Raw genomic sequence first — 26,049 nt, 5'->3', positions numbered from 1 at the left:
CTTATTTGACCACCGGCGATCGCAGACGGAAGTTCAAAGTTTGCTGCGCGTTTATATCGCCCAATTTTCAAAACGCGATCAAAATACCCATTCACATGTCTTGTGGCATGCCTGAACTGTCTACATACGACATTGTGCGTCACCATAGTAGGGAAACTTTCCTCCCATTATGGTCCAGATTCTTGTTGGAGAAGGGAAGAATGTACCCCAATCTGCTGCACCTAATACAAATAGTCCTAGTTTTTCCTGTCTCTACCTCTCAAGTTGAACGGCAGTTCTCAGTAATGAAGAGAATGCAGGGCGATTGGCGTTTAAGCCTGCACACTTCAACAATTGAAGATCTACTCCTCATCAAATCCCAGGGTTGTGCTCCTGCTGAATATCAAAGTGATGAAGCTGTGGCAAGATGGTGGGCAGCTGGCATCAACAAAAGGAGACCCAATATTCATCCCTATGGTCAAAGGAACCCCAAAAGTCCAAATCTCCCTGACTCGTCATCATCTCCATCTTCAAGTGACTCAGAATAAGGACGCACCTTGACGTAGGCCCACTACCACAGTCTCACAGTGAGCCAAACATGTCTGTGCTATAAGAATCCTTTGTAGATTTAATAAAGAATGTGTTTAATTGCAATTTGGTGTCCATTGAATGCTTAATAAATATATATAAAAGTATTGTAAATGCATATACAATCGTAGTCACTTCATATCGTATGTTAAATCATTTTTTAAATGTATGGCCTTGGTGCCCTGGCTTTTGGCCTTTGTGCCCTTAAAAAATTGACAACTCAAAAGGCCAAGTGGCCTTGCCCCTAAAATGACGAAATTCCAGGCCTGGTCAGAACAATGCATTGCATTTAATTTTTGCATTGCAATTTGATGCAATTTCATGATTTGATACACCCCTGTGTATTTATAATAATAATAATAGTAATGATATATATGTATATATGTACAGAGTCACATTGATTCACATGATTTCAGGTGTTAAAAGCAATGATGGCTCTTGGGAAAAAAACTGTCTTTGAGTCTGTTTGTTTTGGATTTGATACACCTGTAGCGTTTGAACAGGTGAAAGCCGGGGTGTGAGCTGTCCTTTTTAATGGTTTTGGCTCTACTGAGGCAGTGGGAGGTGTAAATATCCATCAGGGAGGGGAGAGGGCAGCCGATGATCCTCTGTGCTGCTTTTACGACTCTCTGAAGCCTCATCCTGTCGGCCTCAGTGCAGCTGTCGTACCACACTGTAATGCAGTATGTCAGTAGGCTCTCGATGGTAGATCGGTAGAAAGTCACCAGCAGCTTAGTGGCAAAGCTGTTCTTCCTGAGCACCCTCAGAAAGTGCAGACGCTGCTGGGCCTTCTTGATGACAACTGTGCTGTTGTCCTTCCAGGAAAGGTTGTTGGTGATGAGGACGCCAAGGAACTTGAAGGTGTGGACCTTCTCCACACACTCGCCGTTAATGTCGAGGGGAGCGAGGTCGGTAGTATTCCTCCTGAAGTTTACGATGATCTCTTTGGTTTTCGTGGGGTTCAGTGCCAGGTTGTTCACTGAACACCACGCTGAGAACTTCAGTACCTCACTCCTGTAGGCCGACTCGTCTCCTCCTGAGATGAGCCCCACCACAGTGGTGTCGTCAGCAAACTTGACGATGATGTTCTCTGGGTGGGCTGGACTGCAGTCGTGGGTACAGGAGAGGGCTCAGCACACAGCCCTGAGGAGAGCCGGTGCTGAGAGTGCGGGTGGAGGAGTGATGGGGGCCAAGTCTCACACGCTGGGGGCGGTTAGTGAGGAAATCTTTGATCCAGGAACAGGTGGGTGGGGGAAGGCCTAGGTTTGATAGTTTGCAAACTAGAATGTCCGGGATGATTGTGTTGAACGCTGAGCTGTAGTCAATAAAGAGCAAGCTGACGTAGCTCCCACGATGCTCCAGGTGGCTCGGTGCAGAGTGGAGAGCTATGGCTATGGCATCTTCAGTGGATCTATTTACTCTGTAGGCAAACTGGTGTGGGTCGAGGGCGGGGGGAAGGCAGGCCTTTATGTGATGCAACACCAGCCTCTGAAAACACTTCATGATCACAGGTGTGAGTGCAATGGGGCGGTAGTCATTAAGGCTGTCTGTGGTTGCTTTCTTAGGAACAGGAATGATAGTGGCAGTTTTAAGGCAAGGTGGGATAACAGCCAGTTTCAGGGAGGGATTAAAAATGCTGGTGAAGACCTGTAAGAGCTCGTTGGCACACGCTCTGAGCACCTTCCCAGGTACTCCATCTGGACCAGCAGCCTACCTGGGGTTCACTGCTTTGAGCACCCGCCTCACATCATGCTCCTCCACAGTAAGTGGGGGGGTGCTGGAGGCGGTTGGGGGCTGGGGTGGAGTTGCTGATGTCTCGAAGCGAGCAAAGAAGCAGTTCAGTTCCTCTGCTAGCGACACGCTTGAGTCCCCAGTTGCCTTGTCACACCCCCTGTAGTTGGTTTTGTACTTAATGCCCTGCCACACCTCATTCACTAGCACTAGAACAGAAAGGCTGTTGGACCCCTGACCACACTGTACAGGGGACTGTAAACGTGCACATGCTCTTTGTTCCTACTCCACTCTGCCACCCCTCTCTAGCTGTTCATCCTTCATTGTATTCTTTTCACTCCTCTCGAAGGGTCAGGTTTGAAATGTTTTCTAAATCACAGATAAGGAACTAGGATATTCACTAAGTATTCATTCCCCTTCACTTTGTGTCATGTGTTGTATGTTGCAGCCATATGCTCAAATCAAAATCATTATGACAGAATAACTTCTACCAGATATAATTTATTTATTGATCCTCAAAAAGATGCTTTACACCTTGATTTGATTGATTTGACATCATTTGGGAAGACACACACCTGTAGGTCTCCCAGCTACCCATACATATTAAAGCAAAACTCGAGGCAGGATGTCAAAGGAAGTGCCTGCAGAGCTGAAAGATGAAGCACATAGACCAAGTGTTCCCTGGGTAACCATGGGTAACACGGAAGCTGTTTCTCGAAAGAGATGTTGCTCTTCAATCTGTTGTTTGAAGGTGGAGGCAGAAATCTAAGAGACAATCTGGTTCCTCCTCCCCCTCTCCCCCCTGTAGCTGGGCCCATGCTTTTCCTTCATGATTCTGAGCTGCTTCCACCCACACAGTAGAACACAGAGCCCTCCACGTGCACACATAACACACAAACACAGAACACAACACATCTATTTACCCACTCACACCAAATAGAACTATAATAATAAAATGCATTGATGGAAAGGATTTGACACATTTTGCCCATCATCCAGCCCTCTACTCACAACAAACCCTACAGCCTCCAGCCCCTCACACACTTCCCCCAGCTTCACCTGCAGACCATGCTGTACTATATCCTTGCTCTATTCTTCCAGGATACACATATGGCAAACTAAGCCTTCGTGCCTATGGGACTTCTTCCCAAACATAAGTCTTATGATACAGATGATAATCTGAAACAGGAAATAGAGGGGACATAAACACTGATCCACTAATTAAAAAACAGTCACGTCACAGTCAGTTGCTTATAATGCCACCCGAGGGCGATGTCATCTTTCCTTTTCAAGCCATGACTTGACCTTTAGCAGTGCCCTGAAGGATTAGGACAGGTGAATGTGAGGGCTTCAGTTTATCTGTGTGACTCAGAGGATGTTTATTAGTGGGGATGCACCGAATATTCGGCCGCCGAAAATTATCGGCCGAAAATGGTTAAAAAGGCCCTTTCGGCCGAAAGCCGAAAGGGCCAGAGAAGCTAATGTTCATTAAAAAGAACCTCCCACTTTTCCTTAATAAGTAGACAAGGCTGGCTTATCATAAGCTTATCTAGTTCTACATGTACCCACTTTCCTGAAAAATTTTCATTGTGAGTTATAATTCACCATCTCAGGTTATCATTAGGGGGAAATGACAGCAGCACAGTGTTCAATATATTGTACTTTCGGTATCTAAATGATACAATGTTGTTTCCCATTCGGTGCACCCCTATTTATTAGCAACATACAGCATTTGTATTGCCAATTTGACATTTTAACCATATAACACTCCAGTGATCAGAGTGTGTACTCCAGGTCCAGTGTGTTGGATTGAGAGGCCTCTAGCAGTAAGGATGCACATAGCAACAAACTGAACTACGACTTGACTTTAGAATGATGGCTTTATTGAGGACTTATTCTTTTGATCTCATAATGTTATAACTGTATTATTATTATTATCTTTCCAATCCGGCACATAGGCCACGTGCAGTGGCCTTTCTATGTGTACAAAACTGGGGGGGCAGAGAGAGGTGGGGGAGAGAGAGAGACAGGGGGGGAGGAGAGAGAGAGGGGGGAGAGAGAGACAGAGAGAAGGGGGGAGGAGAGAGAGAGGGGGGGAGAGAGAGAGGGGGGACAGAGAGAGGGGGGAGGAGAGAGAGAGAGGGGGGGGAGTGTCAAATTACATACTGAAGACCACACGGAGCAACACTGTGAGCGCATACATTTACGTACACAGCGTGGGGATGTCATATTCAGAGTTCCCGTTAGCCGGTAATTACCGGACTAAGATCGGTAAAATATGCTGAAGACCGGCAAATCTAAATCTCTCCGGTCAAAGCGTCCGGTGAAAATATATTTCCCCTTAGCTTAATACCTCATCAGTTTCGCAAATTGCGCCACTTATGTGAAAGACAAAAGAGTATGTGACAGACAAGAATAGTCAATTATAATGTCTAACACTTAGGCCCAATCCCAAACCAATCCCTCGACCCTACCCCTCCGTGACGGAGTGAACTCCGTCTGTAGCCACACTCGCAGCTGAATGAGGCTCCCTCCTGTCAGATGTAGGGAGTAAATACAGCGGCAAGCTTTGGGACGGCCTCTCCTCTCTCCGGCAGAAACAGGAAATGCCGTAACTGTATGTAACAACGGTTTCAAATCAGATCTTAGACAAAAAATGTAAATGAATAACTCAAATAAAACTCCAAACATCTTTAATTGTGCTCTTTTAGTTTTAAACCTGATGTTTATAAGCTTCTTAGTTTGTGCAACAGTCTATAAATATACACAACTTTATAACAAAATGCACACATTTACCTTTTTCTAGAATAAACACAGGTATGATCCAGTGGCGTCAATTCAGCCAAAGCTAAGGTATGGCAAGGTTACTAGTCACATGACTTAACTACAGTATCAATCAATATACATGCCCAGCAAATAATCATAACAAAAGTGACAAGTCTGCTATGTAGCTTTTCTGTGTGGTTAGGAAAATTTGAACTTTTTCAAATGCAGCCTCACTCACATCCCGCTAGCGCAAGTAACTATGGACACAAACACTTAACTACGCACGTCAATCAATCAATTCAGTACATTACCACATTACGCACATTACCCCGCATAACACTTGCACCATCGTAGCATTGTGCAACACACAGCTGAATATCTAAACTCGATAATTCCTTTATTATTTTCTGGGCCAGGGATTCAGCTGTCAGGTCCTTCATGTGATAGGTTCCAATGGCTCTTTCCTTTATAATCCCGTCATGTACATAACGGATCAAAATGGCCAGCTGCTCCTTCTTAGACAGGTCTTTCGTTTCATCCACTAACACTGAAAAGTACCGTGCTTCTCCTACTTCATTTATGATTATACTTCTGATATTTTCCCCAATAACTCTCACCATATCATTCTGGGCTTCTGGGGAAGAATAGTGCGCATACCTGCGTTCCTGTTTGCTTTTCACGTTCCTGTCATCTGTTGCAATAACGTCCAAAAGTTCAAGGAAATTTCCTTTATTTTCATCCTCATCTCTCTCGTTGTGGCCACGGAGAGGGAGGGCCTGTCTTCCCAGAAATGACGTGATTTTGAACAAGGATTTGACGTGAGCCCGGTTCTCCTGCACCTCATCTGTCCTGTTTGCGTCAATCCGACTTGCGATGGATTCCTTATGTCCGCTGATCACAGCCTTAAAGTTAGACCACGCTAATGCAGCACAATTGTGTCTACTGCTCCCTTGATGATCCCGGAGATTTTTTTTCATGTTCTTCCAACATGTGTATCCAGTGTCTATGAACACACGCAGTCCATGCCTGTAACCTGTTAAAGTTGAGGCTCCTCCAAAATGACGGCATGCAAAGCAATAAACTGCATCTTCTTGCGCAGAATATTCAACCCAGTCATATTCCTGATACACACTGACATTAAAGCGTCTTCCATTTCTAGTTGGGAAGTGGGTCAAACGAGGACGCCTGAGTCCGTCTGTTTTACATCCACTAATATCCTTCTTCTCTGCTCCAGTTGACCCAGAGGCTGCTACTGCTGCTGCACCCGGGCCTTGACCTTCCTTATCGCTGTCCACGTCTGATCCAGCTCTTTCAATCTGAGAAATTGGTGGGGACTCAGACTCGGATTCAATTCGAGAAGTCGGTGTGGACGAGTTCTCAGCCTCCATGCATGTAGTCTCCGTCTCCCTGTTAGCATCTGCATCCCCGGCGCAGGTGCTGGAGTGGCTAACAGCCTCGTTAACAGCTTGAATCCCACCTTCACTACCTGGTCCTTCTCCCTCTGCTGCTGGGGCAACATTGGAGCCATCACCTTCACCTGCCTTTTTTTTGATAAAAAAAGATTCTAAAGTTCTTTGCTTTCTTTTCATTTTAGTTAATTAGCTTAGCCGAAAAATAAAAAAAACCGCGATAACATGACCCGCTCTGACCTCCGGCGGCTTCTCGTCAGGAGATACCACATTTCAAGATAGGAGTTACGATAAGTATTGGGAAAGATAATATCTAGACTAGAGAAATCGATTGTGTTGTTCTGATTTTCATTTGTATTTAATTTATATGTATTAAATAATAGAATAATCAATACAAATTGACACAGAGTAATTCCATAAATTTATTTTTTTAAAACGAACATTTACATTTTCCCCTGGAGCCAAGGTGTGGCAGCTGCCATACCTTGCCATACCCAATTGACGCCTCTGGTATGATCCTAAGTTAAAAACATATGAGGTTATCATGAGGTTATTATCATCGTAGTTTATCAGTGGATGTTTGCTGGAACTACTTGTAAACAGCGTTTTTCCTGACGGACACACACAGCGTTGAGACCGGTCAGGTAGAGACCGGTCAGGTAGAGACCGGTGTCAAGTCAGCACCGATGCAGACTCGCTGTTTGAGGGCTTGATAGCCCACTCCCATACTTGCCAACCCTCCCGATTTTCGCGGGAGACTCCCGATTTTATTGCCCTCTCCCGGTTTCCTCTCGGGGTCAGATTTCTCCCGTACATCTCCCGATTTCTGACAAAAGCAGGACCATTGTTTGGTTTCCATGGTAGCACGTCTCTTTAGTAGCACGCGCAACTCAAAGTCTGAGAGGCTACTTGTCAACCTTGAGACCTAAGAAATCGGGAGCATTTCCAAAACCACCAACATTAACATGCTTATTGTAGTTGTAGTGCATTGCCTGTAGCACCATTCTTGATGGAGCATATGCGTGGGCTGGACCTGGAATGAGCAGAGGGTGGAGTTGTCGATTCTTGTTCTGTTTTCTGTGGCTGACCTCCTCACCCTCTCAGACTTTGAGTTGCGCGCGCTATTAAAGAGACACGCAACCATGGAAAACAAAAAATGGTATAGCTGTATTAAAGTCAGAGTGGAAACAGTCCTGAGTAAATCTGATTTTGTCAGAAATCGGGAGAAATGCGGGAGAAATATGACCCCGGTTTCCTCCCGGGGTCATATTTCTCCCGCATTTCTCCCGATTTCTCCCGAGAGGGCAATGAAATCGAGAGCCTCCCGCGAAAATTGGGAAGGGTGGCAAGTATGCTGAGAGGGTGAGGAAAGTAGTCACAGAAAACAGAACAAGAATCGACAACTCAACCCTCTGCTCACTCCTTTCCTGTAAAATACAGGTCCAGCCCACACATATGCTCCATCAAGACAGTGCACTTACAACTACATTAAGCATGTTAATGTTAATCTAATACAGCTCCGGCGATGCACCCCCCCCCCCCCGCGGTGGATTTGAAATGCTCCCGATTTCTGAGATTCGCAAGTATGCTCATTACTGATCCGCGAGCTGCATGATACTGACGGGCTGTCAGGAGAGTGAGAGAGCGCTCCGTTTATTATTCCTGTGTTATTGTAAATTACTGTACACTTTTGAATAGTTAATCTACTATTATTAGTTTGTTTAATATCGAATCATATCAATTTGTTTTAAAGCTCAATAAATAACAAAGAAGACCTTTGACCGGCACTTTTCAAATTGTGTCCGGAAGATTTAAACTTTAACGGGCATGTTGACCGGCGAAAAAATATTCTAACGGGAACTCTGGTCATATTGTAATGCACCTTAATACAAGGAGTAAAGGGCACCATCACAAAGCAATTCTTAACAATAACAACAACCGTAATGCTTTAGCATTAAAACACCATAGACTGTAAATATAAGGAAAACACAGACACTCATCACCGAGGTCACAATATCAATCGATCCAGCAGAGGCAAAACACAGAAGATCAACAAAATATATGACATAAATGAACTTACCAAAGCTGAAGGCTCACTTGAAAAGAAAAGCGGCACGGCTGTCCTTGCTCTGACAGAATGTTTCTATCACTTTGGGGATGAAGTCCTGTAGTTGCTGGATCAACTGGCTTTCAATTGAAAGCCTGGCCAATGCGTTAAGTCGCGGCTGTCCCATGGTGTTGCAAGTGAAAGTCTTTGTCCTTTTGAGGGTGGAAAAGTTCCTCTTTGACTCGGATGTCGTCATCGTAGTTGTTACTATTATTTTGACCAAAATAACAGTCTCAGCAAACGTATCCTCCAAGTTGTTCTCGTGAATGGATTTCAACAGAGACAGGGCAGTGTTTCCAGTGTGAAGCTCACTGTGGCGGTAGAGCATGGTCAGCTCAGACTTCAACTTCTCCTTGTTTCCCAAAGCAGGCCACAATTTCACAGCGCAGTCAAGCTCAGGTGTAGCAAATGACAGGACATGCTGTGGGAAGAATGAGCTGTCAACGAGTTTTGCAGCGATCAAATGGTCACTCTGTGAGAACCTCTGTTCCACCTGTGAGATGACTGTGTCACATGCCTCCTTCATCACCGGCGCTGTGCTCCTGACTCGTCGGCCTGGCTCGTCTGTTCCATCATGAGCGGTGGCGGCCGATGCATCAGTTTGCTGCCTCAGTGACCTAAATATCCCTGACTTCAGAGAGTCCACCGACTCGTTGTGGCCCCTCAGTGCTGTCTCACATTTCCCACACAGTTTAATACAGGTGATGATCCGATGCAGCACGTACCTGTTTTCTTTCACCTTCCTATTATGATCATCAATGCCGCGTCTGTTGGCGCTGTCAATCTGAGCTGCAACATTCACCCTTCCCAGTAATCCCAATTTTACGGTATTTTCCAAGTGACTGTTGCTGCTCTCATGCTTCATTGTCCTCTCCGAAAGATGCTTTAAATCCTTGTAACCTGTCCTTCGACGAAGTACCTTGATCTTCACCAAAAAGCATTCAAGGAAAGCAAAAGAGGGAATTCTTCTGGATGCTCGCCGTTAGCCATTTATTTTTAGCAAACCACTCAGCGTTAAACCCGCGTTTAACTTTGCCCGCAGTCTGGACAATTTGGAAATCCGGTGGATGGTGGGCACCGAGGCGCTTTCCCTCCAGTTTCTCTCCGAGACTAAGTGTCTCAAATCTGTGCTCCAGTAAATGTTCAACTTCATTCATTTTCTTTCATTTTTTCTTACTTCTTTTAATCGCTGGTGATGTTAGCTATATGTTGCTCTCTCGTCTCCTCTTCAAACTACACGTGACATTTCGCAGCACTGCACACGGGACGTACTTACAGCCAATCAACTCTGAATTATGTGAGATGACGTATGGTGGGGATGGCAGCTCAGTGCCCCTATGGTCATTATTTTTTTGCCACACACATTAAATAGGAAAATCATCTGAGCATGTGCAGTGTAGTTTTTACAGTCACCATTGACTTAGACAGTGAGAGGGGGGGGCATGATCGGGTTTTGTCCCACATGGCTCTAAACAGCTCAATAGGCACAGTAGATACTAATTAGAAGAACACAGACTAAAACAGCAATGTACAGATAAATATTTACAATATTTCATACTGAATACATATTTACTGTGAATGTATGCAAAAACGTATGGCATATAGCTGTCTAACAGAAGTTAAATTCATTCCTCACTTATTCTGACAATGTACTTAACCCCAAATAAAAGAACCCTATACAATTAGTTGTTAAATAATAGTGAAGTCACATTGTAATAACAATAACTCATCCCTCTCGAGTTTTCTTTTTGAGCTTTGCCAAAAGCCATTGTGTCAAGTGTCCTACTTGGGTTGCCATCCGGAGTTGTCCAATATGGCGGACCATCTCGCACATGCGCACTGCAGATCGGGCAGAGCTGCAGATCGGGTAGTGACAGCGCTGTGTGTTTGTTTTACGAAAAATGGCGAAACAAATTAAGTTGTTTGACTGTGGGGTGAAAAGTTCGGCACAGTAGATACTAATTAGAAGAACACAGACTAAAACAGCAATGTACAGACAAATCAGATGATCAAACATGATCTTAAAATATATTTTATATATTTTCTTTATTTTTTTGTATTTTTTTGTAATCATTATTTTTAATACTTTCTGCTGACACTAGGTGGGGCTGTGCTGTGCATGCCCCTACAACTGACTGGTGTCAAGGTGTGCTCTGATTTAATAGACCAATAAAAGTAGACCGGTTCAGGCAGGCCTTGCATAGCCGCACACCATTTATTTTGAGATACTCTTTGACAGTTTTGACAGTAAAGCGTAGAATTGATGTGCTATATTAATTGTCTGCGTTCACAGACCTGTAAACCTGTGTCTTGACTTGCAGGATGCTTATGAAGAGAGCAAAAAGAATAGTTGCCACTGGTCCTCGATGATGTTATACAGTCACAGTCCTGCTGGTCAAGGTGGTTAAAAAGCTATTCACATGCATGGGATCTGTTCGATCAGCTGTGTTTCTTGATGAGCTCATGATGTTTTCAGAAAGAAGAAGCTGTTGCTCTGAGGTTGAATCATTTTACATGTGATGTTCAGTTTAATCGTCACTGGGTTCAACACAAACAACCTACATACAAAATATTAGTCTCTATATTTGTATCAAAACAAAAAAAGAGAGGTAGGAGAAGACAGCCTGTGTAAACCAGTTTTCTACTGTCCTCTAATCAAAACATATTTAGAGATTAAAGATTGTATTTATTTTCATTGCATTTGATATTAAGGTTATTCAAAAGTAAAGTAATCAGGTTATATTGCTTTAATATTGTGTCTCAGATTTGGTTACCTTTTCGAAGAATCCCTCCCAACCCTGCCTGGTACTTCACTTGGACCCAGCCTGGTCTAGGTTTAAAGGGGGTTCTATCTGCAGTAGAAAACCTAAAGTGTGTTGTCTTCAGAGTACAGTATGCTCTGATCCTTCTCATTTGAGATGCACATTGTAGGTTAAATGCATGGAAGGACAGCCTGAAGACTGAAGTCTCAGATGAAGATTGGAAAAATGCTTGCGTTGCTGCTCATACTAATATACGACTGAAACCAATACAGTATAAATGGTTGATGCAAACATATGTGACCCCGGATGATTCAAACCGATACAACAAAAATATACCAGATGTATGCACAAAATGCACATAATCACGGGGAACATGGTTTCCCTGTATTTTGCAGTGCCGAAAGATTAGTGCAGAAGTGTTCTGGGAAGAGGTACGAGAGATTTTACTGGACCCAGTATTTTCTGATGGGCCCAGTAATGAACATGAGCTAACATTTGTAGACCTCAGCCTGCTCTACACCAAAACCTGTATAGCATTGTTTTGGAACAAGGCTCACAACTCAAGCATCACTCATTGGTTGCGACTGATGCTGTCAGGCCTCCCATTGGAGGAGATATCCTACTGTATATATTAAGAGCCATAAAGACAGCGTTCGAGAACGTATGGAGGCCGTTCATTGATTATGTCATGGATCTGAATGTATCTAATGGTCAAGAGAATGAGTAGATGCAGTGCCGGTTTCATTGTGTGTCTTCTCTTTTCTGCATAATGTTTGCAAATGATTACCTTGTATTATACAGATGAAGCATGTTTGCTATTTCTCTTATTTGTGTACTGTTGTATTGAAAATCCAAATATATAATTGTTCATGGCGTCTAATTGTAGTTTTCTGTTCCTCCAGGTAAGGTGAGCACCTATCCTGAGCTGGATAAGGAGATTGACTTCCTATCTGCCATCATCAGTGAACAGAGAACTCTGTCCAGGCTGCCAGGTACTGAAGCCCCCTGTTCATATTCAGCTCTACAATACATCCATGCTGACATAATGAATCCAAACCCTTCATTCCTTATCTAAACCCTTCATTCCTTATCTCAGCTCCAACCTCCCAAATTGCCTCTGAACCGTCACCCGGCGCCCCCCCCCTCACATCATCCACCACAGAGCAGCCCAGGAGCCAGAGTGTCCTGCCCACCAGTGAGGCTCCAACCTCCTCTACCTCCAAAACCACCTACAGCACAAACCACACCACTGCTCTGCTCAGCGATCCCATCATCCTCCCGTACCTCCCCCATGATCAGGTCTTCATCAGTAAGTCTTTTCTGTACTTTAGCCATGACAAAGTTTTCTTTTGGAGTTCTACCTCTTGAGCTTGAAACTGTAATTGTGACATGAGTGCTATAGGGCTCGACAGTAACGGTTGCCAGGTTGCCATTGGCAACCATTCAGAAAAAATGTCAACCACTTATTGGCCTTTGGTTGCCATGAGTGGCAACAGTCTGTAAATATACACAACTTTATAATAAAATGCACACATTTACCTTTTTCTAGACTAAACACAGGTATGATCCTAAGTTAAAAACATATGAGGTTATCATGAGGTTGTTAAAATCGCAATTTATCAGTGGATGTTTGCTGGAACTACTTGTAAACAGCGTGTTTCCTGACGGACACACACAGCGTTGAAACCGGTCAGCTAGAGACCGGTCTCAAGTCAGCACCGATGCGGACTCGCTGTTTGAGGGTTTGATAGCCCACTCCCCCTCCACACCACTCCACACTCGTTGGTATGGAACAGCCCTCAATATGGCGGACCCTCCGTGTGATCGCGCAAATGGAGGGGTAAGGTGTAGGGGTAGGGTGTAGGGGGCGGTTCGGGAATGGGCCTTAATGTGGAGAAAGAGATGTCCTGTATGGGTTGATTGTGCGTTGATCTGTTGGTAATGCCTCTGGGTTCCGGTCGGCATGTAAACAAATGCATAATGCTGCGCTATACTTTGCGACCTCACCCGGTTGCATAGCGACGCTTATTGTTTAGGTATCTTTTAATAAGCAGGTAGTCATATCATTAGCTAGATCTGATCGATATGGACATAAACGCGAGTGAAGTCTAATCTGACGGGAGCGAGAGATCAGCTGCTGCTGACGAGTCGACACGCAGCTCTGCATGATCACATGCAGCGGTGAGCGGAACAAAACTCACACTTCAGGTTAGAATATCACACGTAGCTATTTTAATTACCTCTCAAACTACCTAATCTAGTTATAGATATGTTTAGTTTTACTGTCGGGTCACTCATTACCATACTTGCCAACCCTCCCAATTTTCTCGGCAGACTCCCGATTTCATTGCCCTCTCCCGGTTTCCTCCCGGGGTCACATTTCTCCCGCATTTCTCCCGCATTTCTCCCGATTTCTGACAAAATCAGATTTTCTCACGACTGTTTCCACTCTGACTTTAATACAGCTACACCATTGTTTGGTTTCCATGGTAGCGTGTCTCTTTAGCAGCACGTGCAACTGAAAGTCTGAGAGGGTGAGGAAGATAGTCACAGAAAACAGAACAAGAATCGACAACTCTACCCTCTGCTCACTCCTTTCCTGTAAAATACAGGTCCAGCAGACACATATGCTCCATCAAGGATGGTGCTACAGGCCGCAAGACAGTGCACCTACAACTACAATAAGCATGTTAATGTTAATCTAATACAGCTCCGGCGATCCACTAGCACCCGGAGTCTCCACCTGCAGACGCAGTCATCCTCATCAACTACTGACTGTATCCACCCCCCCCACCGCGGTGATTTTGAAATGCTCCCAATTTCTGAGGTCTCAAGGTTGGCAAGTATGCTCATTACTGATCCGCGAGCTGCATGATACTGACGGGCTGTCAGGAGAGGGAGAGAGCGCTCCATTTATTATTCCTGTGTTATTGTAAGTTACTGTACACTTTTGAATAGTTAATCTACTATTATTAGTTTGTTTAATATCAAATCATATCAATTTGTTTTAAAGCTCAATAAATAGCAAAGAAGACCTTTAACTTTAACGACATGTTGACCGGCGAAAAAATATTCTAACGGGAACTCTGGTCATATTGTAATGCACCTTAATACAAGGAGTAAAGGGCACCATCACAAAGCAATTCTTAACAATAACAACAACCGTAATGCTTTAGCATAAAAACACCATAGACTGTAAATATAAGGAAAACACAGACACTCATCACCGAGGTCACAATATCAATCGATCCAGCAGAGGCAAAACACAGAAGATCAACAAAATATATGACATAAATGAACTTACCAAAGCTGAAGGCTCACTTGAAAAGAAAAGCGGCACGGCGGTCCTTCCTCTGACAGAATGTGTCTATCACTTTGGGGATGAAGTCCTGTAGTTGCTGGATCAACTGGCTTTCAATTGAAAGCCTGGCCAATGCGTTAAGTCGTGGCTGTCCCATGGTGTTGCGAGTGAAAGTCTTTATCCTTTTGAGGGTGGAAAAGTTCCTCTCTGACTCGGATGTCGTCATCGGAGTTGTTACTATTATTTTGACCAAGCAAACGTATCCTCAAAATGACAGGACATGCTGTGGGAAGAATGAGCTGTCAACGAGTTTTGCAGCGATCAAATGGTCACTCTGTGAGTGACCAACTTCTGTTAGACAGCTTTCATACTGAATACATATTTACTGTGAATGTATGCAAAAAAGTATGGCATATAGCTGTCTAACAGAAGTTAAATTCATTTCTCACTTATTCTGACGATTTACTTAACCCCAAATAAAAGAACCCTATAAAAAGAGTTGTTAAATAATAGTGAAGCCACGTTGTAATAACAATAACTCATCCCTCTCGAGTTTTCTTTTGAGCTTTGCCAAAAGCCACTGTGTCAAGTGTCCTACTTGGGTTGCCGTCCGGAGTTGTCCAATATGGCGGACCATCTCGCACATGCGCACTGCAGATCGGGCAGAGCTGCAGATCGGGTAGTGACAGCGCTGTGTGTTTGTTTTACAAAAAATGGCGAAGCAAATTAAGTGGTGTGACTACGGGGTGAAAAGTTCGGCCAACCCGTCAACATCTCAAATGAATGTTCAAAGTGATTCAACTGATAAAGCGCAAGATGAACCCGAACGAAAAGCAAAGAGGAAATGTGTAAAGTCTTGGGAGAAAAATATATATATGTACATTCTGCTATGTTGTGCATTCACTTCCGGTAAAAGTTCCTTCAAAATAATAGTACGGTGGCCCTGAAGTGCAAGACACCACAGCATTTCAGAAAACACAACAGCATTTCAGAAAACACAAAAGCATTTCAGAAAACACCACAGCATTTCACAAAACACCACAGCATTTCACAAAACACCTCAGCATTTCACAAAACACAACAGCATTTCAGAAAACACAACAGCATTTCACAAAACACAACAGCATTTCAGAAAACACCACAGCATTTCAGAAAAACACCACAGCATTTCAGAAAACACCACAGCATTTCAGAAAAACACCACAGCATTTCAGAAAACACCACAGCATTTCAGAAAACACAACAACATTTCACAAAACACCACAGCATTTCACAAAACACAACAGCATTTCACAAAACACAACAGCATTTCACAAAACACAACAGCATTTCACAAAACGCAAAGCATTTCACAAAACGCCGCAGAATTTCACAAAACACAACAGCATTTCAGGAAACACCACAGCATTTCACATTGGAAGGAAAGGGTATTCCTTAGGGAAAACACTTCTTGTTTGTGATTGGACAGAGCCAGCCAGAGAAACACTGCTGTGATTGGTTGTTTTTGCTGCCAGTCAAAAAATGACTGCTTTATTTATGTCTGTATGACGTTGTTGTGAGTGTGGACGGAGCAGCTACAAGTTAGTTTAGCCTGATCGATCCGATTCCGATTTAAATGGAGATACGCCCCGCCCCCTCTCCAGCGTCTTGTTTGAATGACAGGTGAAAACACATAATTAATGCTTTATTAATTCATGGTTTTTAAGGGGCTTATCTCCAGGTAAATACTATGGTAGACTACCCAATATTCGCATCGCTATAAGCGCTCTAATCGCTCGAGTTTCACCGCGGCTGTCAGCCTTGTTTGCTCCTGTCATTCAAACAAGACACGCTGGAGAGGGGGCGGGGCGTATCTCCATGTAAATCCTATGGGAGATACAAACTACAACAAAATTAACATATTTGACCATGATTTAATTTTAATACACGTTTCAAAGTGATGCCGAAGTAACTACATACTGATACCGGTTAGTAAAAAACATGTATTAATGCTTTGACAAGTCTGCAGACAAGACGGCAGGCGAAAACTAAAGATTAAAGCCCCCCTAACTAAAGCGGCACGCTTTTAAAATGCGTGTTTTCTGAATGGAATCGGATCCATCAGGCTAAACTAACCTGTAGCTGCTCCGTCCACACTCACAACAACGTCATACAGACATAAATAAAGCAGCAACTCTATTCGACATGACATAGACAGTCTGTGGTTTGTACATGTTTAACTTTTGTCCAGTTTCTGAACAGATATGAGGAGCTGTGAGCTCTGAGTGTGTGGCTGTCTGATGCGTTGGGACATATTGTGCTGTCGGGTGCTGACCAATCACGAAGCGTCATTTCTTGACTGGCAGCAAAAACAACCAATCAAAGCAGTGCTTCTCTGGCTGGCTCTGTCCAATCACAAACAAGAAGTGTTCTCCCTAAAGGAATACCCTTTCCGTCCAATGTGAAATGCTGTTGTGTTTTCTGAAATGCTGTTGTGTTTTCTGAAATGCTGTCGTGTTTTCTGAAATGCTGCAGCGTTTTCTGAAATGCTGTGGCGTTTTCTGAAATGCTGTTGTGTTTTCTGAAATGTTGTTGTGTTTTCTGAAGTGCTGTGGTGTTTTCTGAAATGCTGTCGTGTTTTCTGAAATGCTGCGGCGTTTTCTGAAATGCTGTGACGTTTTCTGAAATGCTTTAGTGTTTAGTGAAATGCTGTGGCGTTTTCTGAAATGCTGTTGTGTTTTCTGAAATGCTGTTGTGTTTTCTGAAATGCTGTTGTGTTTTCTGAAGTGCTGTGGTGTTTTCTGAAATGCTGCGGAGTTTTCTGAAATGCTGTTGTGTTTTCTGAAATGCTGTGGCGTTTTGTGAAATGCTGTGGTGTCTTGCACTTCAGGGCCACCGTATAATAGTCCCGATCTTATTACTACCAAAATAAAAGTGATAAACAAAACTTTACCATAGGAAAATATTGGCATACAAATATAATCACTTCTATAAAAAGGTAACACATTTTAAATATAGTTAAACATATTAATACATAATTTAGCTTTAATAATTAATCTAATCTAATTCTTAACTGTGAATGGTTTTCATTTATTTAACATTAGAAATGTCTTTGTCTGGCCAATCCAAGACTTCGATGCTGAAGGGCCAGTGGATCTATGGTGGGGATCAGCACAGAGGTCAAGAAAACCCAAATTTGAAAAGGAGACAACGGATGACCAAGAAACTAGTGACTTGCTCAATTCATTTGCAGCTGCACTACTGGTATTTTGTATACCAGCAATTGAGGGTGGACAAGTTTACTACCACTTTAGTTTCAAATAATTGTGTTAATTACTTATAGAGTGGCGAAGTCACGCCCATCTACTTCCTGTCCATGGGGCCTTATTTCGGAAAAATGATGTATTGAAGCCAATGGAGAGAGAAAACGTATCTTTCGATCCCGTTTGAATTGTGCCACAAATTACACATATGATGTTTGTCAATCTTAAAAAATAATTTCCCTGTCAAAAAGTCAGTTTTTCGTAAAACTGTTGAAATATAAGACTATGAAAAATATGCAACTAGAAAGACTACAAATCCCAGAGTAAGTCATGTCATAACTAATGAAACAATTGTTATCTTCCACCAAATAAGAGATAGCTAAGATAAGATAACTTTAACAAGATGCCTGTGTGCTTAGTACCAGGTTGTTATCATACCAGCAATGATCTTTTAAATTGACAAACATCATATGTGTAATTTGTGTCACAATTCAAACAGGATCGAAAGATAATCTTTCCATCTCCATTGACTTCAATACATATTTTTTCTGAAATAAGGTCCCATGGAGGTCCACCGGAAGGGGAGGGACTTCGCCACTCTATGGTAAAGCATTTGAACATTCTTTTGTGTCACATGTTCATTATTAAGTTGATGTATAACTGTATAGCAGGGCTATTCAACTAAACATTCAGTTGGGCCAGATTTTATAACTACAAAATTCAGCTGGGCCAGACATTCAGCGGCCTGTAAAAAGCGGGTAGTGACACATTTTAAACCAACACATATTACTGCGATGAAAAACATCCAATTTTTATTCATTGTTCATCTAACAAAAGGTAGGTCAAAAAGTGCATAAAAACTCAACAAATTAGCATTAATTTAACAGAATCTGAAAAAAGTGCACAGTTGTAGCATTACATTTGTTTGCTTTAGAAGTCAAATATTCAGTTTATGTTTTTTGAACCAGGCACATCCCAAAGTGCATTTACTGAATACAATAATAGCAGTCTTAATAAATGTCCTCAAATACAAAAAAAACAGCTAAAGAGCTCCAATGCAACACAAAGAGGTAGTACTGTAGCAATACTATTTTTTCACTTTTCAAGTAATAGCAAAAAAATCATACGTTTTGGTCACATTTGACCCAGACACATTACAAAGTGCATTTAAATGAATACAGAAAGAACTGTCAAACCCTTCAGTGCACAAACCCATAACAAGGGATACGGGTAACTATATGAATGAATACTACACTACACGCCTACTATAGTAAACTAGGTGCTTACTATCACCTCATTTGTGATTTGTCATCGCTGACTTTCTCAATGGGAGAAGGGACATTTTTTGTTTTCAACAAGAGCAGTGATTTTTGGCTCATAGGATGTCAATGCAATCCTAAGACATTGGTGAAGAGTGCTGTCAGTCAGGGAGCAGCTACTTTTGATTGAGTTCATGTGTGAAAAGCTTGATTCACATGTGTATGTTGATCCAAACATACTGAGCACACAGATCGCTACTTTCTGAACGTTAGGGAACTGCTGTTTTTTGACATCACTCCAAAACTTCGCTGGCCCGTTAGTGCGCTGCATGTCAATAAGTTCCAGTGTATATTTCCCCTTGTCGATGCAGGGGACCACTTCCTTTGCTCGGGTTGATACGTCCCCCTCTATTGCAACAGTGAAGGGGTCTCTGGCAAAGCCCATCATCACCTCTGTGGGCAGAGCAAGTCCATCCAATCGACCGGCAAAGTTCTCTTTCAACCTCGCAATGAAATCTGTCATCACATCCGTGATTTGTGCCGGAGATGTGATGTGTTTGGGGAGCGTCGGAAAATGCAGCATCCGACCCGTGCTCAAGTCGGTCGCGAAAAGGTCCAGCTTGACTTGGATCTGCTCCACAAGATCAATGACCGTTTTGTCTCTGTTTACGCTTCAGAGTTGAGAGAGACATGTTTTAGAGTTGCTATCATAGGACCACCGTTACTTGCACCACTAGATGCACTTTCAAAAAACGTGCTACGTTGTGGTTTGGTGGTTTCTATGAAACGCGGAGTGTTGCGTTCAAGGTCTGTACTAGTGTAGGAATTTGGCTACGGGAAGCTGGGCCACTCGGGAGTTGGTTCTGGGCCGCATCTGGCCCGCGGGCCGCCAGTTGAATAGGCCTGCTGTATAGTATCTTAATTATTTAAAATATAAGGTGACTAAAAATGGCAACCGTATTTTCAGTTTTGGCAACCAAAAGCTGATGCCTGGTTGCCAGCCTGGCAACCACTTTTAAAAGTTAGTGTTGAGCCCTGGTGCAGTGAGATTTGGTTGAATGAATATATATGCTCAGGGTTAAAACGGTGGGTTACGTATTGTAACCCTTGTTATATAAGCACAGGCGGAGCCCTCTACTGGACTCAATGGGTACTACTTCTCAACCATACTCTGCGAGCATTAATCAACTGAGATATCTATAACCGTAGCCGGCCCCCGGGGCGGGGCTACCTGAATGTGTGCACAAGCCCACCGTAAATAAGGCGGTCACGCCTCCCGTTCCCGTCATCCTACACTTCTCTTCAGCGAGCAGCATAAGACAGACAGGGTCCAGAGTAGAGGGCTCCGCCTGTGCTTATATAACAAGGGTTACAATACGTAACCCACCGTTATATTTGCACACAGGCTCCGCCCTCTACTGGACTCTATGGGTACAGTGGGTGGAGCCCTGATGCCTAAACGCCCCCCGTCGTCCAACAACATGAAGTCACCACACTGCCCCTGACCGGCTTTTGGATAACAGCCACTGCACCGCAACCTCCTCTCCTCCGGTTGTAACACTCAGACACGCTTACCTCGTGAATAGTGTGCCTGGAAAACAGTAAGGAGGGCTCTCCCTACCTGCTGACCCACAGCCCCCCCCCCTCCCCCCCGCCTCACCAGTCCTGCGCTGCCTCAGCAAGCACAGACAATGAGAAGGAGCCAGACATGTCCAAGAGATAAAACCTTATGAAGGGGCCTGGCGTGGACCAAGGCGCCGCCGTACATATGTCCTCCACACTCACTCCGTTAAATAAGGCTGTTGACACAGCCACAGCCCGTGTAGAGTGTGCACGGACCCCCGTGGCGAAGACTCTCCCCGCCTATCCGTAGGCATGTGAGATACAGTCGCAGAGCCAGCCTGCCAGGCGTTTCATGGACAGAGCTTTACCGGCCAAACCGCCCCCAAAGCACACACACACAGTTGTTTGGTGCGTCTAATGGCAGCCGTGCGCTCCACAACACATGCTAGCGCACGCACCGGGCAGAGGAGGTGCAATTCAGCCTCCCTGGCCCCACTATGGGGTGGAAGATTAAAGCCCCCTAACTGAATAGCCCTTGACCTGAATGAGCTCCCTAGACTCTTGGGAACAAAGGAGGGGTTCAGTCTGAGTGTCGCCCCGCTACGGTCTCTCCGGATCATTAAACAACTCGGGTGCACCAATAGAGTGGTTAACTCTGACACTCTCTTGGCCGAAGTTAAGGCAAGTAGCAATGCTGTCTTCCATGACAGTGCTTTCAGGGAGGAGAGCTACAGAGGCTCAAATGGTTCTGTGACCAGAGCCTCGAGCACCAGGGACAAGTCCCACTGTGGGGCGGAGGCGTGCACTACTGGGCGCTGCTTCCTGACCCTCTGCAAAAACCGCGACATAAGCGGCTGACTGAAGGCTGACCTGCCGCCAAATCCCTCATGGCAGGACGAGATGGCTGCTAGATACACTTTAACTGTGGAATGAGCAAGCCCTCTGACACTGTCGGTAGCTGTAAGTAGGACAGGATAGAGCCCATCATACAAGATAGGGGCTCTATTCTCCGCTCCTCACACCATCGCTGGAAACCCAGCAACTTTGGCCTGTAATAGGCTGTGGTGGATCTCACTCTAGCTGCCTGTATAGACTGAATAACTCTGTCAGATAATCCACCCTGTCTCAGCCTGACCCTCTCAGGAGCCAAGCCTGGAGAGGTTGGCCCAGAGTGGGTAAAGCCCCGATTGCACCTGCCTCTTGAGACATCGCCCCCCAGAAGTGGGTAATCACCCAGGGCTGGCCCACCTTCATCTGTGTCATCTCTGAGTACCCCGGCGCCCCGACGCGATCCGGAGCCACTAGGATGACTGACAGACGTTCTCGCCGCAGTCTCCCCAGGAGAGGGAGAATGAAACGCAACGGTGGAAAGATTTCTGGCTCTCACAGAACTGTAACTTCTTCTTGAAGAGCCTCCTCTGTCCTCCACTTGTTAACTGTATTAATGGCACCTGTTTGAACTCGTTATTAAAAGACAACTGTCCACAACCTCAAACAGTCACACTCCAAACTCCACTATGGCCAAGACCAAAGAGCTGTCAAAGGACACCAGAAACAACATTGTAGACCTGCACCAGGCTGGGAAGACTGAATCTGCAATAGGTAAGCAGCTTGGTGTGAAGAAATCAACTGTGGGAGCAATTATTAGAAAATGGAAGACATACAAGACCACTGATAATCTCCCTCAATCTGGGGCTCCACGCAAGATCTCACCCCGTGGGGTCAAAATGATCACAAGAACGGTACAGTACAGTACAGTACATGTGCAGGCCCATCTGAAGTTTGCGAGAGAGCATTTAGATGATCCAGAAGAGGATTGGGAGAATGTCATATGGTCAGATGAAACCAAAATATAACTTTTTGGTAAAAACTGAACTAGATGTGTTTGGAGGAGAAAGAATGCTGAGTTTCATCCAAAGAAAACCATAGCTACTGTGAAACATGGGGGTGGAAACATCATGCTTTGGGGCTGTTTTTCTGCAAAGGGACCAGGACGACTGATCTGTGTAAAGGAAAGAATGAATGGGGCCATGTATCGTGAGATTTTGAGTGACAACCTCCTTCCATCTGCAAGGGGATTGAAGATGAAACGTGGCTGGGTCTTTCAGCATGACAATGATCCCAAACACACCGCCCGGGCAATGAAGCAGTGGCTTCGTCAGAAGCATTTCAAGGTCCTGGAGTGGCCTAGCCAGTCTCCAGATCTCAACCCCATAGAAAATCTCTGGAGGGAGTTGAAAGTCCGTGTTGCCCAGCGACAGCCCCAAAACATCACTGCTCCAGAGCAGTTCCCAAACTTTTCAGCCCGCGACCCCTAAAATAACGGTGCCAGAGACTGGCGACCCCCTCAGTTTCCCGCACAAACGCTGTGCTAGTGGATTGTCAAAGGGGGAGCCTCGTTGCGGGGAAATTATACAGATGGCTAGTCCGCCCCTGAAGATGTCTATGCAAACGTTATTATTAATAATAATGAAACAAATTAAATCAACACAAATAATAATCAATTTTTTTTTATAATTTCTTTTTTTAATTTTGTAATAACCACTTTGGGAACCCCTGCTCTAGAGGAGATCTGCATGAAGGAATGGGCCAAAATACCAGCAACAGTGTGTGAAAACCTTATGAAGATTTACAGAAAACGTTTGACCTCTGTCATTGCCAACAAAGGGTATATAACAAAGTATTGAGATTAACTTTTGTTATTGACCAAATACTTATTTTCCACCATAATTTGCAAATAAAGTTTTTAAAAATCAGACAATGTGATTTTCTGGATTTCTTTTTTCTCATTTTGTCTCTCATAGTTGAGGTATACCTAGGATGAAAATTACAGGCCTCTCTCATCTTTTTAAGTGGGAGAACTTGCACAATTGGTGGCTGACTAAATACTTTTTTGCCCCACTGTATCTCCGTTGATGAATGCTCGCATAGTATGGTTGAGAGGTAGTACCCATAGAGTCCAGTAAAGGGCGGTGCCTGTGTGAGATATAACAAGTACATCCCGTTTCTCTGAGTCCAATGAAATAGATTTCTTCTTCCAAAATCGAAAGATTTACTTTAATATAATAATAATAATAATAATAATAATAATAATACATGTTATTTTTTTATAGCGCTTTTCCTGGTGCTCAAGCAATTATTCAAAGATAGAAAAGCAGGAAAATCTCCAGATTTCCAAGGCTGGAAACAGCATTTTCGTCATTTTTGCATTAAATGTACTTTAACTAACTTCAAATAAACAGTAAATGGCCTATACATTTTGTTGCCGTTTTATTTTTCTGTTGATCTTCTCATTGATTAGTCAATGGTTGCTGCCTTATCGCAAAGATGTTTAGGAAGTTCCCGTTATGGATAAGTGCTGCAGCCCTGGAGGCCGCTTCATTTAAGTATGAAATAATTTTTGCAGCAAGTTAGCATTGAATCCAAACACACTCTGATGATAAGTCATTGTAAGACAGTAAAAATAACAGCAGCTGAGGTCGTAAAGAGCAAAAATATAATAATTGATATGACCAACTATTGGAAGGGGACAGGAATACGAGTACTGAAGCAAGCAATGTACTGCTGTTGAAGGGGGGCAACACACATTGTAGTCCCTTTTTAAAAAAGAAAAGAAAAAGGCCTTAACGCAAAAACATTATGAGCTGAATATGCCATATTTCAAATATTTTCACTGCTTTACCTTGCTGCATCGACTGTACAGATGTAGCACTTCATTTCAGACACCAGCTTACAGCTTCCTGCCTACGACCTGCCAAAGACCAGTATAGAGGAATGTTAAGCCCTCCCACTATTTTCCAAGAGGGCGTTGCCAGATTTTCAATTTCAGGTTTTAACCAGGAGATGGCGCTTCATTCACAAATACAGAAAGACAAGTCTCATGGACTTTCAGTTGTGTTTTGAAGAGCATTTGAACACATCAATATTTTAGATCAACTAAAGTATATCTAATCTTGTAATTCAATAATATATAGTTTATAGTTTATATATTAAATAATCATAATTATAATGTAAATGTTTACATTACACTTCTTTATTTGTTATGCTCATACTTTTACCTTTACAATCGTTTGCTTTAATATGCAGTATATTTTTTGTATATTTTTGTGTTTGCTTCCTCCTGCTCCCTTTCGGACACATACTGTATGATTTATTATTATTATTAATATGAAGATATTATTAAGATAAGATAAGATGTTACTTTATTGATTGAACATTTTAGTTTAGAATGTGCTGACCCACGGTAATTCAGAAGGCTCACAGGTCACATTCCGGCCATTATTTAAAACAATAGGTGCTTTCACACCGTCTACAGTTTGATTTGTATAGAGGGAGCTCTGTCAGTGTTCGAATTACCCATTAGCTTTCGGGGAGCCCTATTTTTCAGAGCACATTCTGCTACTAAATATGTCACACGCACGCTCTGTTGACTGGCGCAGCAGCGCGGATGTGATCAATTGCTATAAAAACACTCTTCTACTAATACAGACAGTGTCAATATGCCGGCGGATGTGGCCGTTGTTGAAGCCTCTTCAGGCTCCGCATCAGGCTCCGCATCCTCAGGCCTCTCCCTCGGTGTGGAGCTGTCAAGCTCGATCCTAACGCCGCTTACAGCCGGCCAACTAAAAGTTGTTTTCCGTTCACGTTGTCATTTTTAGGCTCCTTCGCTTCTTTGCTTGTGAATCCAAAAGCTGTGACGCTTGGCTGTTTTCGTTTTGCCATATTTTTTATTACAAAGCCAGAGTTAAAAAAATATCAATATGAACATTTCAAATAACCGCGCCGGCATCAACGCCATAACCATAGCAACGTAAGTAAGAATGCAGCGCCGCCACGTACAGATGGCAACACCCAGACATATTCACAAATATAAAACAAATATTCAGAAACTGTAATGAACAATAACTATTAATTATTTCAAGAACTGTTATTTACAGAAACTCAACATTTCAAATCTGTGTGACACAAATCTGCACGATTGTTTTGGGCTCCCCCTATTTATCTCAAAGTCAGCCTTCAGGGGAGCTCCGTCCCTCTTCGGGGGAGCCAAGCTCCCCCTGGCTCACCCCCATTTCGAACAGTGTCTGTGGCTGAATGGCCAGCGATTAGGTGCGGCGTATTTATCATAGGTGATCAGAGCTAACTGCCTGCCGTCAGATTTCATTTAATAAACAGATCTGATTTTAAGACTATTTCTGCGCTCATAAAGAATGATAAGAATAAGAATAATGCGTATTGAACTGGTTTCATTCATTAGTGAGTTTATTTAACACTAGAACCGCCAATCGGGTCAATTTGTGTGATGTGTGTTGTGTGTGTGCAATGTAACTTTTTTTCAATAA

The 26,049-nt window shown here is 43.5% G+C and overlaps 1 protein-coding gene across 4 annotated transcripts in view; it reads left to right on the top strand.

Annotated features, from left to right (window-relative positions):
- The window catches only part of npdc1b (neural proliferation, differentiation and control, 1b), a 120,126-nt gene that overhangs the window by 32,415 nt on the left and 61,662 nt on the right, over positions 1-26,049 (top strand). For all 4 annotated transcript variants that reach the window (XM_079689548.1, XM_079689549.1, XM_079689550.1 and 1 more), the window contains exons 3-4: positions 12,245-12,334; positions 12,439-12,651. In XM_079689548.1, coding sequence (XP_079545674.1) covers positions 12,245-12,334; positions 12,439-12,651 — 303 coding nt within the window. The remainder of the gene's footprint in view (positions 1-12,244; positions 12,335-12,438; positions 12,652-26,049) is intronic.

Source organism: Notothenia rossii, assembly GCF_949606895.1.
Source record: "Notothenia rossii genome assembly, chromosome: 6".
NCBI classification, from domain to species: domain Eukaryota; kingdom Metazoa; phylum Chordata; class Actinopteri; order Perciformes; family Nototheniidae; genus Notothenia; species Notothenia rossii.
Note: the sequence above shows the minus strand (reverse complement) of the source record. Positions and strands in the feature narration are given on the sequence as shown.